The following is a 15,796-nucleotide window of genomic DNA, read 5'->3' as shown; positions in this document are numbered from 1 at the left end:
TTGAACTCCACAGTTAAATTATTATGATTCATGGAGTCATACTGTGAGGGGGAAAACATTTTAACTGTTGGCCACTTTCCTTTTTAAACATATCTTTGGTTTTATTAATGGCTCTAATCTTCCCACTCAGATAAAGAAAAGAAAAACAGAAGAGATGACGAGTTCCCTCCGTGCAGTTCCATATTTCCACCGCTAGATGGCGGTCGCTTAAAATGTACACAAATAACTCACTCCTGTTGTTCTAAAAATAACATGCAGGTATAACAGTAAAACTGAATTTTATCACACACACAGTTGAAATGGGTGTCTACCTGCGTGCGTCTCATGGTGGATGGTGGGCGATGCAGTTTGTGAGGGGGGCTGCTTTTGTGAGCACGTGTCTCACTGAAGGTGTTATGTCTGTACGAGCAAAGCAGCTTTTTTACTTCAGGTTTTAACACTCTGCAAACCACAGAGATGATGCATCCCACGAGCCAAGCTCGCTGTAGTGCATGAAGCCCTGCACTTCTCGGCCCCTTTTCCACTCGTACTCATTCTTAAATCAGATTGTATTACTGCCTTTGGCCATTTATCCACCAATCAGTTGTTTTGTTGTTTAATTGCAGCTTTGAGCTTCTTTCCTTTAAAAACTTTTGATGCTGGTTAATAACCAGGATAAAACTGTCACTATTGATGCAGGCTAAATATTTTATTTATAAACTAAAATATTATGTGAAAAGCATTTGACTGTTGGCTTTCTACATTTGTCACACTGTCGTGGATTCTGTGGGCTATAAAACGTCCTTATTTTACCAATCATTATTCATTGACACGCAAAATTAATGCTTTCCTTTTTTCCATTTGGCTTTTTTTGGGGGTTTTACCTTAAAGTGTCTCTTTTCTGATTCACTACATCTTCTGTGACCTTTACAGTTAAACAGTTGGTTCAGGTTTTGTGACAGTCGAGATGGTTTCAGTCGAAACTGAGAGCTGTCACTTCCTGGATTCAAGGTGAAAGAGCCAATCATCTGATGAGGCTTAAAGAAAAGCCTTCCACTCATATCCTTAAAACGTGTCTCAGGAACATGTCTCCTTTCTCTCAACTCTCAGACTTGTTCTGTTTTTTAACCCCAATCCTGCTGAACTTGGAGCTTGTTTATGGTTTTTGTGGCCGTCACTTAAAAAGTTATTTTTAATGTCCAGGTCCAGACGCACTTATTACTCACGTAAAGCTCTTATTGTTTGCTTACGTTCACTAATCTTAGCGTGAGAGTCCACAATAAAGTGGGTTATTGTATAGATTGCATGTATATATATTGCAGGGATTTGCACACAACAAATGTTATAAAATATATTGCAACAATGCACATTTTTATTAAGTTTTTCCTTTTTGAACCATGAGCAGCTCATTAAAAGTTAATAAATAAGGAGGGAAGAAACGAGATTCTCTCCTCTTCTGTAACCCTTCTCATCTGTTTTGCATATTCACATCGATGCAAAGGGTTGTCCAGAGTCAATTTTGTGATAGAGGGGTAGTCAAAAAACTAAACAGCTTTAAAATGGAGAATTTTCCACAGGCACACTCCGAACGAAGAAAAAACACTTAACAGTAAGTATTTCAACTGTAATGCAAATGTATTGATCATTCAATGTTATCGTTTGGCGTGGCTTCAATACATTTTTTATTTTCATAGCGTTCGAAACGATTGTCAGCTGTATGGTGAAGCAGCATTTGGTAAGGTCCACTTTATTAGCTACACCTGTCCAACTGCTCGGTAACGCACATTGCTAATCAGCCAATCACAGGGCAGCAATTCAATGCATGTAGGCATGTAGATTATCTCAAAACGATCTGCTGCAGTTCAAACCAGCATCAGAACGAGGAAGAAAGGTGATTTGGTCTGAGTATTTCAGAAAATGCTGATCCTCTGGGATTTCCACCCACAACCATCTCTAGCGTTTGCAGAGAATGGTCCGAAAAAGAGAAAATATTTCACAAGGGGTAAATGCCTCGTTGATGCCAGGAGGTCAGAGGAGAACGGCCAGACTGGTTGGAGCTGATAGAAAGGCATCAATAAACTCAAACAACCACTGGTTACAACCGAGGTCTGCAGAAGAGCATCTCTCACATGTGGAGCCTTGAGGTGGATGGGCTACAGCAGCAGAACCACACCAGGTCACTCCTGTCAGCTAAGAACAGGAAACTGAGGCTACAATTCACACAGGCTCACCAAAACTGGACAACAGAAGAAGGAAAAACGTCACCTGGTCTGACGAGTCTCCATTTCTGCAGCGACATTCAGATGGTAGGGTCAGAATCAGGTGTCAACAACATGAAAGCATGGATCCATCCGGTTCAGGCTGGTGGTGGTGATGTAATGGTGTGGGGGATATTCTCCTGGCACACTTTGGGTCCATTAGTACCAACTGAGCATTGTGTCAACCCCACAGCCTACCTGAGTATTGATGCTGACCATGTCCATCCCTTTATGACCACAGTGGACCATCTTCTGATGGCTTCTTCCAGCAGGATAACCCATCGTGTCATAAAGAATCATCTCAGACTGGTTTCTTTAACAAGACAATGAGTTCACTACTCAAATGTCCTCCACAGTCGCCAGATCTCAATCCAATAAAGCACTTTTGGGATGTAGTGGAACGGGAGATTTGCATCATGGATGTGCAACCGACAAATCTGCAGCAACTTTGTGATGCTATCATGTCAATATGGACCAAACTCGGTGAGGAATGTTTCCAGAACCTTGTTGAATCTATGCCAGGAAGGATTAAGGCAGTTCTGAAGGCAAAAGGGGGCCCAACCCGGTACCAGCAAGTTGCACCTAATAAAGTGGCCGGTGAGTGTATATCCCCTGTGCTGTTAACAAGTGTAAAAGAACAAAAAAATGCCAGTAGCCCATGTGAGTGCAACCTAACTTTGTCCTTCCTCTTAGATCTGCCAAAACCACATGAAAGACGGGCCTTAGTTAGAAATATTCCCCTAGAAATGACTTTGTTTTGTATCATAAGTCACTGGAAATTAGGAGTGGTTGAGATGCCTCCAGGAAGCCTCCCTGATGAGGCTTTACGGGCAGGTCCCCCTTGGAGGGAGACCCCAGGGAAGACCCAGGACACGCAGAGGGGTCTGGGCTGGCCAGGGAACGCCTTAGGGCCCCCCCCCGATCAGTTGGAAGAAGTGGCCAGGGAGAGGAAAGTCTCCCCCCGCAACACGACCCCGGATGATTTGAATCAAAATCACTATTAATCCTCAAAGGGAAATGAATTGTTACATGATTCAAGTAACATGATCTGAGCCAGTGTCTTTAAGTGTTTCTGATGCTGCCCCCCCACCAGACGACTCCACTCTCCAGGACAGACGTCTAGCAGACATGTTGCTGCAGACGCTGGCGGACCAGAGCCTCCTAAGCAAGTAAAGTCTGCTCGGTCCTTTCTTATAAACGGATCAGTGTCGTTTCTCCAGTCCAGTCTGCTGTCCCGGTGAAAACCACATAGGCCTATTAATACTCCTCCACCGGCGTAAGGTAAGCAGATTTATCTTTTAACCTTTATTTTACCTGGAAGTTCCTTGACATTAAATCTCTTTTTCAAGGGAGAAGTGGCGAAGAATCACACCAATAAAGTTTGCAGTTAAGGTAAGTGGTAGAAGATGGATGGATGAAGCTTTTTTAACATATAATCAGTCATGTTAAGTTAGGTCAGACCAGGTGACGGTGAAGTACATTGTGTTCATTCTTTACGGCAATTGCCTCCTTTTTTAACGCTCAGAACACAATGTCAGTGTTTTTCTGTGGGTATTTTCCATCAACGACTTTCATACATGCTGTATTTATTATAGGTGTTTGTGGTCAGGAACACGTGATCTCTGTGTGTTTGGGGACATTGGTGAGACCTTTAAGGTTTTCAGGATATAAGAACTCTCGTGTGGACACATTTCCTGTAAATGTTTGCTCTCTCCTGTCGTTTGCCCCTGCATGACCCCTGACGATATAGATGGCTAATCCATCATCAGTGATCTCATTTAAACAGTTTTGTTTGTTATTCATTTAAAACATTTATATTGAGATGAGTTTGATGTCATAGTTCTGTGATCCAGGCAGTTTAATGAGGCTCAATGTTGTGCTAAAAGCACATCTGAGTGACTTTTAAGTATTAATTTACTAAACATCAGTTCACATTTGCCGCTTTTGCACTGGTACCACCTCAGCTCGGTTCTACCCGTTTTGCGCTTTCGCACTAGGGCTGAGACGTGTAGAGCCGCTCCAAGTCGGTACTTTTTTCTGTAACCATTTCAGTGAGGTTCTGAAAGCGGGCTGAGCAGGGACTATTTCTGACGTCACCACCTCCGCGCCACTGATTGGTCGGGGGGCGGGGCCGGCAGACGTTTGAATCAGGAAGCGGGAGTCAGCCCGAGAGCGACCCGCGGCTCGCAGCGATTTTATTATAGAGCACAAACGTCTGTTTGGTGATCCAACTCTGAGGTGCAGATGTTCATAAACCTGGTGGCTGTCGAGAAAAAATTAAAAAAGCGATGTAGACGGGCTGTTTTACTCTCAGCCGCTCCCGGCTCCAGCTGATTTCTCATCAGCGCCACATGAACAAAGGTGTTGCGCAATCGACGTCACAGCAGCTTCACCCAAACCTGCCCGCTTCTCCCCTGGCAGTGTGCGAAAACACACGTGTGGAACCGTGTAAAGCCGCGCCGAGCCGAGTCGGGCCAAGTAAGTCCTAGTGCAAAAGCGGCTATGCACAAATCAGTAAATATGTAATCAATATAGTTGTAACATTTACCGACATTTCACTGAGGTGTTTTCACCCGAAATATTTAGCAGCTTTTATAAATTAGCTTACTGACACAAAGCTGAAATACAGTTTATCTAGACAGGGCCGTGTTATACAATTCTTTGTTTTTTGTTCCTCAAAATCTGATCTGACAATTTTTAATTCTTTTTTTTTTTATTTATAATACTGTGGAATTTTGTGTTGTTTTGCAATTTGAGCCAAATTAAACATCTAACTAGCAAATAGCACGTTGGCACACTGAATAAGAACATAGTGATGAGGCGAGTTCAAAACTTCAACGCTGCCTAAGGACATTTTTAGTGAAACAGTGGCATATTGGTAGGGTTAAGTTGTTCATTAAGGGGAACATTTGAATAAAAAAAGGACACTTTTATTTGTGTGTTTGAAAGCATTTATTGAGGTATCTGAAGTGACTCCATTCAGTGGGTTGATGAAACATGCAGGGATCTGTGACAATACAGACCCAAATAAATCTAAACAAAACTATCAGAAACAGATGTTTTTTTTAAAGAATTGAATATCTCTTTTTTTCTGACTGCTATTGCTCATGTCTTAGGTCTATTCTGCAAATTAGCCTGCCATATTTTTGTTCCTGTTAGGTGTTTTCTCTTCCCACTGCCTTCTCGTACATGGCCAGGAAGCCAGGAAGCCAGGGTGGGTTGAATCAGAGTTAGTCAAAGAAATTGTATCACTTCCTTTTTGTTTTTGAGTAATTGGCATTTTAAGAGCTTGAATTGGTTTAATTAGTAATGAGATGGAGGATTTAAATGGAGTATAATTGCGTTATAATTTGAATTTACAGTATTTCCAGTAAAAAGTGGCTTGAGGTGATGGAATTAAGTTGAATTGTTTAATTGTTTGTTGGCTGAACGACATTTGTTTTTAAGATTGGGTTGTTTTGTTAATGATTTTTTACCAAACGATAACATTAAAAAAATATATAATTCAGTTTTTAGATCTAAATTGAACAACAGATTATGTACTTGACAGTTTATTGGTTTCACGCGACGTTTTGACATTTGTACATGTGACGTGGTTTAAATGTTTCCCGTCAGCTCTCAAATGTGCATCACATACTGGCCCAAGAAAAGAAACACCTCTTTTATAGAAACCGACAGAGATAATAAAAAGGAAAAGTGAACACAAAAAAATCACTTTTGAAAGTAATTTTTGCACAGGGTACAACCACAAACATATCTGAAAAGGAAACAGAACCCTCAACAGTCAGGCTGTCACGTCGTGCACTCAGTCTTCCTGTCACTGGATTAAAAGATAGTTGTTTCCCACGAGTTACAGGAATTCAGAAGCACGAAATAAACAGTTAAACAGAAATAAACAACGGTTCAGGAGGGTCCCAGCTGTGCAGAAACAGATGCTACGGGTTCATTTTCGTAGATGGGGTCGGAAGGCCCGAGACTTGGAGCTGCCGTGTTTTGGGATTTTCCTGCACGGGGAAATGGACATAAAGTTAAATCAGATTCTGTTTTCAAATGACGACATCCAGGAGTCTGCAAGTAGCCATCAAAACAAGTCTCACCTTTACGCAGCAGATGGGATGTAACGCATATTATTATCACGACAGTGAAAAAAGCAAGGATTCCTATAACTCGGTGCATGTAATGCCAGAAAACACTCTGCGTGTGGCTCTCTACGAGATGAAGGAAGACATCAAATTAGTATCATATAACTGTTGATATTTGAGCCAAACAACAGTCACTCAACATAAGAGGAATATTTCTCACCTGGAGTCAAAGCTGGAGCTGTAGTGAGCTCTGTATCACCTGCAAAGGATTGAGAATATTTATTTACTACAAAGAACATCATTCAATAGCTTTAACTTTCTTCATGTACCACAACGGTCCTGACTGACCCTTGATCACGACGTTGATGACGTGACTCACGCTGCCCCCGCTCCGACACTGGTACCGACCCGAGTCACTCCTAAGAGCACGTTGGATTATCAAATAGGACTTTCCCTCCAGCTCGTTTACCACCTCTGTCTTAACGTGATGTTTACTGATGACACCGACACCAGTGTGTCTAAGTTTCGGCCAGGAGATTTTTGGTGGGAGATCGTCGCAGAAAGCAAACGAGCAGTTAATCCTGAGTTCTTGTCCGAGAAATGCTTCATAAACTGTGTTGCGGCGCACTGTAATTTCTGGGTGACAGTCGCCTGCAGCAGGAAAAAACCAAGACATGTCACATGATGGGACACTTTCTTTTGCTGCAGTGTGAACACTTTAGTCATAGTAAAAGCTGTGTGGGGTTTTCCTGCAGCAGCTGGGTCCGCGAGATTCAGGAAACCGTCTGTGGTTGAAGCAATAAGTGACTTTTGTTTCCTTGTCACATTAAACACATTCTTCCAACTTCAGTAGTTAGAATTTTACATTATTATCTGCTAGGGTGTGTTTTTTTTTTTTCAATGAATGGGTTAGATTTCATACACATCAGGTTTACTACTCTCAGGGTGCTCCATAAGGGGATTTTATAATAAATGTTGCCCTTTTATATCATTTTAAAGGGGTTTTACCCATTGAAGGTTTGTTAGGACATGCTGCAAAACCTGTAAGATTTGGACTATACTTGCTGTTTACAAGATGTAAACGCATCATGGCTTCCACGCTTGTCCTGCCTTTGTTGCGTATTTGAATGGACGTGAACGCTCGGTGAAACCACAAGTCCATGCACAAGCTTCCATGTCCCTTTGGGGAGATCTGTGACCATCTGGCATCAACAGAGCACTGAAGTAGCATCTGCAGTAATGTGGATTCTGTGCTGGTCTGCGGTGGTAAAGACGGACCTGAACCTAAAGGGCAAGACTTCCTGTTTACCAGTCAATCAATATGTTTCTGCCCTTACCGACAATCACAAGTTGTTAGTGACCCAAAAAAGCAGACGATCTTGCACAGCTGAAATGAGTTCCTCTGCTGGGTGGCTGGACTCTCCCTTGGAGACTTGCTGCTCCTCTGAATCACATGGAGCCGTCTGAGGTAATAAGAGGCCTCCACATCGGGAGGTGTTTTGGGCTTGTCCCGCTGCCCGTGTTGGGGAGATTGTATCTCTCAGCTGGATTGGGATCAACTCAGCCTCCCCCTGTAGGGGCTAGAGGAGGTGGCTGGGAGGAGCAAACGCTGAGAATCTTCTGCTCCCTCAGCAAGAGAGGGTAAGCATTAGACACTGGATACAAGGATTTAAAAAATGTTCATTATGAAATGAACTGATGCTATGGTGCTCGTAGGAAAGGACATGAAACTTTCTTCTGTGTAGCATTAACTTATTTTTTTTAATTGAATCCTAACTGATGCTGAAAATTCTTATATTTGCATGTTTTCTTTGTGCAGCCATATTGTCCTGTGTTCCTTGTTTTCACCCCCTTACTTTTACATACCTGAAAAATCTACTTTGAAGATTTTATGGTCCTCCTTTGTCTCAAGCTTTACTCCAACGCATGATCAATCTCAAACATTGTATATTTACATAATATTAATATTAAAACTAAAAACATTTGTGTGTTTCTTAATTATGCAGGCACATTGCTCAGTACTTGGTGTTTTTTTTTAATGTGTGGACCTGAAAAATCTATGATTTTGTGGTCATCGTTTGCCATTGGCTTTACTCCAAAAGGGATGTGCAGGTGCAAAATGTACGGACAGGGTTAAGGAGCTGGATGCAAGTGTTAAGTTGCTGAAAACTCACCATTGACAGAGACGTTGATATTGTGAACCATCTTCACAGAGCCTGAAGTGAAGAATTCAAAACGATATGAATTTAAAACTTAAGTTGGCTCTTAAAAATATCAGCAGTGTAATATGGATTTAATGACTTGATAAGACCCAGTTCAAAGTCAACCTTCAGCCCCTCCACCTACCCCTTTACCTCACGATAACCTTTTAAACAAAGGGTTGAAAATATTCCCTTAAGTAATTGGACACCCCTGACACTTTGTTTTACATCATCATCATGTCACCGGAAGCGACTTTATTTGAAGTTTCAAAAATCTCAACTTCATCCCAGTCGCCTCACTTCTAGGCATTTATTTGCATTTATAAAGAACAAAACACAGAAATTCAAGAGATTTCTCTGGCAGGTGGTATTGGATATGAAAATATGCAAAAAACTTTTGTACAAATTAACAATAATAACGTTAGTTGGATAAAGTTATATATCGTAGCGCATGCAAAATGTAGGGTTAAGGGATTGCTATGGAAGTGTAAAGTTGCTCAAAAACTCACTCACCATTAACATTGACGTTGATGTTGTGACTTATACTGCCTGGGATCCTACACCGATAATAACCTTCATCATTTTTTTGAATGTTTCGGAAGATCAAATAGGATTTTCCTGCAAATTCTTTTTCAGGTTCCCACTCCACTTCAGTGTGTCCATCACTCCTGTTGATGGCTCGAAGGTCCTCATGTACACCTTTATACCACCGGACTTCTGGAGGTGCAGCGTTACAAAAAGCAACTGGACATGCAATCCTGAAATCTTCTCCAAGAACAGCTTCATACTTTGTGTTGCGGCTTACTTTGATTTCAGAGAAACAGTCGGAGTCTTCACCTGCTAAAAAAAATGCAGACAAGCGCTTATATGAAAAATAGGGAGTTAATTTGTTTTTTTTTTGAGTCTACAAACAGCTCATAATAGTATACAGTATCATGTAACTAACTTGCAATTCAGCTGCAACGGGGCAGTAGCGAGCTTAATGCCACGAAGCCTAAAGGCGTGTGGAGACGTACAGAAGTCAGTCAAATACAGAGGAAACAGAAAAGTTATTGGTATCAGAGGACAAGAATTAGGACTGACTGGCCAGGCTATTTATACAGGATTTATTCAGCTAAAACATTTCTAAACAATAGTAGATTGGATCTGCTACTACAAATCCATACTTGCACATATTTGAAGCTTCCCGTATATCTGGAATTTTTTGGTCTCATATTGTCACATCAAAGTTTAAAGTGTGGATCTTTTAACTTCATTTACTTGTAACATGAGGCTTCAGTGCTAAAAAAACGAATTAAGAAGTCAATTAAATTAACTATAGCCTACTAACTTTTAGAAATGTCATCTGTGTAAAATTAGTTTAATTTCTTGGCCAAGTATGGGGCCACTGAAAAACTCACAATCACCTTTAACCAACACTCCATCCAGGTTTTCATTTCTTTAAATCCCTGTGTTCTATGACATTTAACAGTGCTGGGCGTTCTTAATTGAGGTACTGAGACAAAGACCCACTGAAAGTGTTAGTAAATGACCCAAAGTACAGTTTAGTAGAGTATTGGAGTAGAAACTTACTATCAGCGTCCAGATTGAAGATTACCAAGGCTGAAATCAGCAGATGAAAAATAAAACTGCAATTTTTATGTTTCATGCTGGTCACTTGAGGAAAAATCCACTTCTGTGAAGTGTATCTGCATCAAAGCTACATTATGTGGTTGACTTTACTTCCTGTTTTCTGTTTCAGGGGTCTTTAGCAAAGCATAGATCATGCGGCCACACCAAACACTAAATACTGTATACACAATTTACTGCTCAAAGATGTTTTCAGTACACACACGCCTCTATTAACACAAGATTTTTGTCATTTTTGAAGCTGCATTTTTCTTTTTGAGTGTTTTCCAGGAAAAACAGCATGAGAGAAATATTTTCATATAATTTAATCAATTTTTATAGTTACACAACTGTTTTGATTGCACACAAAGATTATTATTACATTGATTCTGAATACAAACACACTCGATAGTCACAAAATATCATTGTCATTCATATTGTCAAAGTTTGTCAAATTCTGATAAGGTACAAACTGCAGAACATGCAATCGTGTCATCTTTCAAAAGTTCAGGTCAAAGATGTGCAGCAGCGCGAGTAAGTGTTGTGTGCCTATCTTAATACTTAATTAGATAGAGCGTCCTGAATATAATCATGACATAAAGCTTCTTCTTTTACTTTCTTTATTAACAGACTGACATTACAAGTGAACACTACCCGCCTCCCGGCTGCGGTCTCTATATTAGCACACTTCCTCTTTACCCTCATCACGTGACCTACGTAACCCAATACATGACATCCCTCCTTTTCTTGGAAATAAACTTATCTTAAACCAACTCTGCACTGTAGCAAACCTCAGTGTCATTTGAACATATGATTTAACTTAATCTGGTAGCTCTTTTCCTTAAAGGGGACCTATTATGGCATTTAATACCTATTTTAAACAGGCCTTGAATGTCTTAAAAACAAGCTTTTGATTGTTTTTGCTAAATAAATTATAAATTCAGCCTCTGAGCCATGTCTTTATCTTCCCATTCTCTAACCTCCTTATCTATGTGGGATTCTGAGTGGGCGGGGCTATGATAATGAGGGTCTGTGCTGATTGGCTGCCTGAATGACGAGATACACCGCTACGAAAAAATGGCGGAAGCTCCGGCCGGTGGAGTTAGTTGTGGGCGTGGTTTCACACATCGCTCCTGTCGTTACGTAACGACCGGCTCTGTTCATGTCTGATATTTGATTGTCCTGATGTGGTGTTTCGGTGATGTTAGTCTCTGCTGGTGTGTCTGCGTCAAGTGCACTATCCTCTCCTGGTGTTTCCTCCTGTGTATTGTGAGTTTCCTTAGGCCTGGTTGTCTCACATCTTTTCACATGTGTGGTGTTTCTCCGATAGCGTGCTCCTGTTGGAAATTCAACCACAACTTGGTTTCCTGTTTTACTCACAACTCTGTGTGGTGTTCTGGTGAACTTGTCCACTTTGTCCTGGTGTACGAGTACTGTGTCTCCAATGTCCACTTTTGAGTATTGAGCCCCTATTCTTTCATCAGCATATCATTTTGCTTTCCCCTTTTGCTCTGCATATCTATCACATACCTGCAGTGCTGTTGTGCGTGATCCACAGATGTCTGGTAACTTTCTCCTTATTTTTCGGTTAAAGAGAAGTTCACCAGGGCTTTATCCTGTAGTGGCATGTTCTATGCTTCGATACACAGTCACATATTTTCCCAGTTCACATTTCCAATCTAGTCCTTCTGCTTGTGCAATCTTAATCCTCTTCATCAGCGATGAGTTTTGGCGCTCCACTTCTCCATTTGCTTGAGCCCATTTTGGTGTTGTCCTCACGTGTTTGACTCCATTAGTTTCATAGTATTCTCTGAATAAGTCAGATTTGAACTGTGGTCCATTATCTTGCAGGTGACAGGTAATCCGTGTCTGCCTAAGATTGATTCCAGACTGTCGATTACTTTTTCTGTCATTGTAGAGGTCAGAACATCAAACTCATAATAGTGACTATAGTAATCTACTACCACAAGTATGGAATGATTCGTTGGCAGTGGTCCTAGCAGATCTATAGCTACATCCTGCCAGGGACCTTCTGGTTGTGGTGTGTTTCTCAGTGGTTCTGGCGGGTCAGGTCTGGCTACAATTTGACATCCATGATATGCTTTGCAATATTTCTCCGCTGCTTTATCCATGCCCGGCCACCATAGCTTGGTTCTGAGATGCTGTTTGGTTCCCACAATACCTAAAGTGTCCTTCATGAGCCAGCATCAGTGCTCTAGCTTGTAGACTTTGTGGCAGCACTATGTGATTTCCCCTGAGAACTAGAAATCCCATTACACATAGCTCATTTGGAATTGGTGCATACTGTTTACAGTTCTCATAATGTCCCTTTGTGATCGCTTTGCATACTTCTACTAGTTCTGGATCAGTAGCAGAGGCTTCCTCCACCTCTCTGGTGGTGTAGCACTCATGGCAATGAATCGCACATACTCCTCTGACTCATGCTTGTGAGTCTCCTTCATAGCTGTCTCTCCCAGCAGCCGTGACAGTGGGTCTGCTATGTTCTGTTTTCCTGGTATGTGTGTCACTTTAAAGTCATATGGCTGTAATCGGAGGACCCAGCGCTCTATACGTGCACACGGTTTAGATCGCTGATGGTATATGACTTCCAATGGCTTGTGATCTGTGACAAGTTCAAACTACCTGCCGTATACGGATGTAGTCCCTCACAAGCCCAGAGCTGCTCCTAAGCCTACAGGCAGTGTTGCCACAGTTACTTTAAAAAAGTAATCTGATTAGTGATTACTCCTTTAAAAAGTAACTTAGTTACTTTACAGATTACTTGATTTTAAAACTAACTAAGTTACATTACAAGTTACTTATTAGTTACATTCAAAGCTGCCGACAACACCCTCAACATAAAAATGACAACCGGTTTTGCCAACACTCACTTTATTAGAAGTGCATTTTTAACAGTAATGTACACAACAACAATGTACCATGTATCTAAATAAAATAATATATAGAATAAACAGTCTTTCTTGACTGTACTTAACATAAATACTTGTTTTTATAAAAAATAAAATAAAGTCTTTCTTGACTGCACTTAATATTAATGCTTTTTTTTATAAAAAAAATAAAATGACAGTCTTTCTTGAACTCACTTAACATAAATAATTATTTTTTTATAAAAATAAAAATAAATAAAGACAGTCTTTCATTACTTAATTTAACAAAAATACTTGTTTTTCTAAAATAAAATAAAGACAGTCTTCTTTGACCTGACATATTTAACTGTTAAGACTAGGGATGTCCCGATCAGGTTTTTTTGCCCCCGAGTCCGAGTCCGAGTCCTTTGATTTTGAGGACTTGCCGATACCGAGTCCCGATCCGATACTTTTATAAAACAATAAAAAAATGAAGAAGAGAAAAGAAAATTATGCAGGATGACCCTTTTATTATATTTTAACATGTGTACTGTAAACTGAGCACATAGGAGGTAGGCAGCTTGAACATTCTTAAGTCAGTATAAAAAAATGTCTTTTCTTTTTCTTTTTTTTTTTTTTTTTTTTTAGCATAGGGCTGCTTCAGCTTCAAAACAAACAGGCGTGCTCTGCGCGCATGCGGTGTATGGCTGCCGCTCCGAGCCCACTACTCCACGTGTGCGTTGATTTATGGTCCCGCGTCACACCAACGCAGAGCCTTCCGCGACGCGGAACCATAATGTCGGCGCCGCAGCTCCGCTTCAGTCCTGGGGCCTCATCTATAAAGCTTGCTTGCGCAGAAAAAGCGCCTGAAAGTTGCGGAAGCCACCATCTACGCAAAGCCTCGGATCTAAAAAGAAAAAACTAACCGATGGCTGCTGCTCCAAGCCCACTACTCCACGCCGAAGAGGAAAAAAGAAAGTGTTCTGATTAAAATAAGGAAAGTTGCACTACCGTATATAACAATTGCGTTCATAAGGATAAAGTTTTTAAAAAAAATAAAAATTAAAGAAATTGTCTCTTCTCCCCGTGTGTGTCTGCCTGTCATGCACGGGTACTTGGGCGCATGTTGTTTACTTTTAAGCCGGAATTATGGTTCTGCGTCACACCAACGCAGAGCCTACGCTGTAGGGTCTGGCGTAGGGTGCGCGTCGCCGCGAACCCTACGCTGTAGACTCTGCGTCGGTGCGACGCGGAACCATAAATCAACGCACACGTGGATGTCGGCGCCAGTGAGTATTTTCACCGGACATTTTGACCGGAGAGATTATAAAATACCGGACTTCGGCATATTTTACCGGACAAAGTCCGGCAATTACCGGACAACGGAAACCCTGATATATATATATATATATATCCGATTCCTGATCGGCTCATAACGTCCGAGTCCGGATCGAGTCTGCAATCACGTGATCGGCCCCGATTTCCGATCACGTGATCGGATCGGGACAACTCTAGTTAAGACTGTAATGGCAAAACTTACCATTTATAATCTACATTGTTTATAAATGTAACAATTACATTCTTTTTAACATGTTTTATGAACATTGTAAACTTTAAACTTTATTTATTTATATAGCACCAACTCATGCAGTGTAAATGCAACTCATGGTGCTTTACATACAAAATAAAATAACAATCAAAAGTACAATTTAAAACATCCCATACGACCCCACCCCCCACGCATACACACACCCTCACTCACACTCATACACATGTGCATACACTCACACGCCCACACACACACACACAATAAGTGGACTGGTGACATGGCTTAGCACTAACGATCCAGGTGAGGAAAACACTACCTATGGGTGGCCGTCCCCACCGAGAGGCTCCACCGACCACGACCACAGGGAGCATCGCCACAGAGACCCCCCCAACCCGGACAGACCAGGACAGACCCCACACAGAAGGTGGAGTCCCACCCCCAGCTACCCAGGCCTGAGGGACCCCCATGACGACACCCCCATGGGCGGAGCAGACACACCTCCCAGTGTGGACGACCCCCCTGAGGAAACACTGGAGCTAAAAACTAAAAGATTAAAAGAAAGTAAAAAATGCCTAAAAAGTGTAAAATTTTAGAGAAATCTATACAAAACTTAAGATGAATAATAAATAACATAAAATACAAAGTCACTAAAATGGATTAAAGGTTTAAAGATAATAAAAAAGTAAATACAATAAATAGCTGAAAAGACTAGGTAAATGAGATCAGATAAAAGCCAAGCTAAAAAGGTGTGTCTTGAGCCTCCTTTGTACCTGTTGGTCACAGCATTAGAGCAGTAAGGAGTGGTTTTACAAAACAAGTGTATAAGACCACATAGGCTGATACATACACACATAGGCGTTGCAAACTGTGATATGAATCTGCTGCTGTAACCAAGAAGTCCCAAGAAACTTCTCACCTCTGTGGCATTCTCTGGTTCTCTGGCTTCCACTACTGCTCTCACTCTCTCTTCCGTTGGTGCTATGCCTTTCTGTGACAGAATTATCCCAATGAATATTAGTCTTCCCATGCCAAACTGGCACTTTCATGGGTTTAGTGTCAGTCCACATTCTGAGAGTCTCCTCATGACAGCATGCAGGCGTTTGTCACGTGTTATTTGGTCTGGTGTGTGCACAATCACATCATCTGAGATGTTCTCGACACCTTCAATGCCAGCTAATGCAGCGGCTATCTTGTGCTGGTATTGCTCGCTGGCCGAGGATACACCGAATATCTCTTGTATCTGTATACTCCG

General features: G+C 41.3%; 1 protein-coding gene across 1 annotated transcript; it reads right to left on the bottom strand.

Moving 5' to 3' along the window:
• Window positions 1-5,176: 5,176 nt before the first annotated feature.
• On the bottom strand, window positions 5,177-10,182 carry LOC133425065 (B- and T-lymphocyte attenuator-like). Its single transcript, XM_061715725.1, has 6 exons — window positions 10,093-10,182; window positions 9,034-9,360; window positions 8,494-8,535; window positions 6,540-6,578; window positions 6,335-6,445; window positions 5,177-6,241 (listed from the first exon to the last, which is right to left on the bottom strand). The coding sequence occupies exons 1-6, from the start codon at window positions 10,166-10,168 to the stop codon at window positions 6,141-6,143; spliced, it is 696 nt and encodes a 231-aa protein (XP_061571709.1). The 5' UTR covers window positions 10,169-10,182; the 3' UTR covers window positions 5,177-6,140.
• Between the last annotated feature and the right edge of the window lie 5,614 nt (window positions 10,183-15,796).

Source organism: Cololabis saira, chromosome 24 (genome assembly GCF_033807715.1).
Source record: "Cololabis saira isolate AMF1-May2022 chromosome 24, fColSai1.1, whole genome shotgun sequence".
NCBI classification, from domain to species: domain Eukaryota; kingdom Metazoa; phylum Chordata; class Actinopteri; order Beloniformes; family Belonidae; genus Cololabis; species Cololabis saira.
The sequence above is the reverse complement of the archived record's forward strand: the minus strand, read 5'-3'. Positions and strand labels throughout refer to the sequence as shown.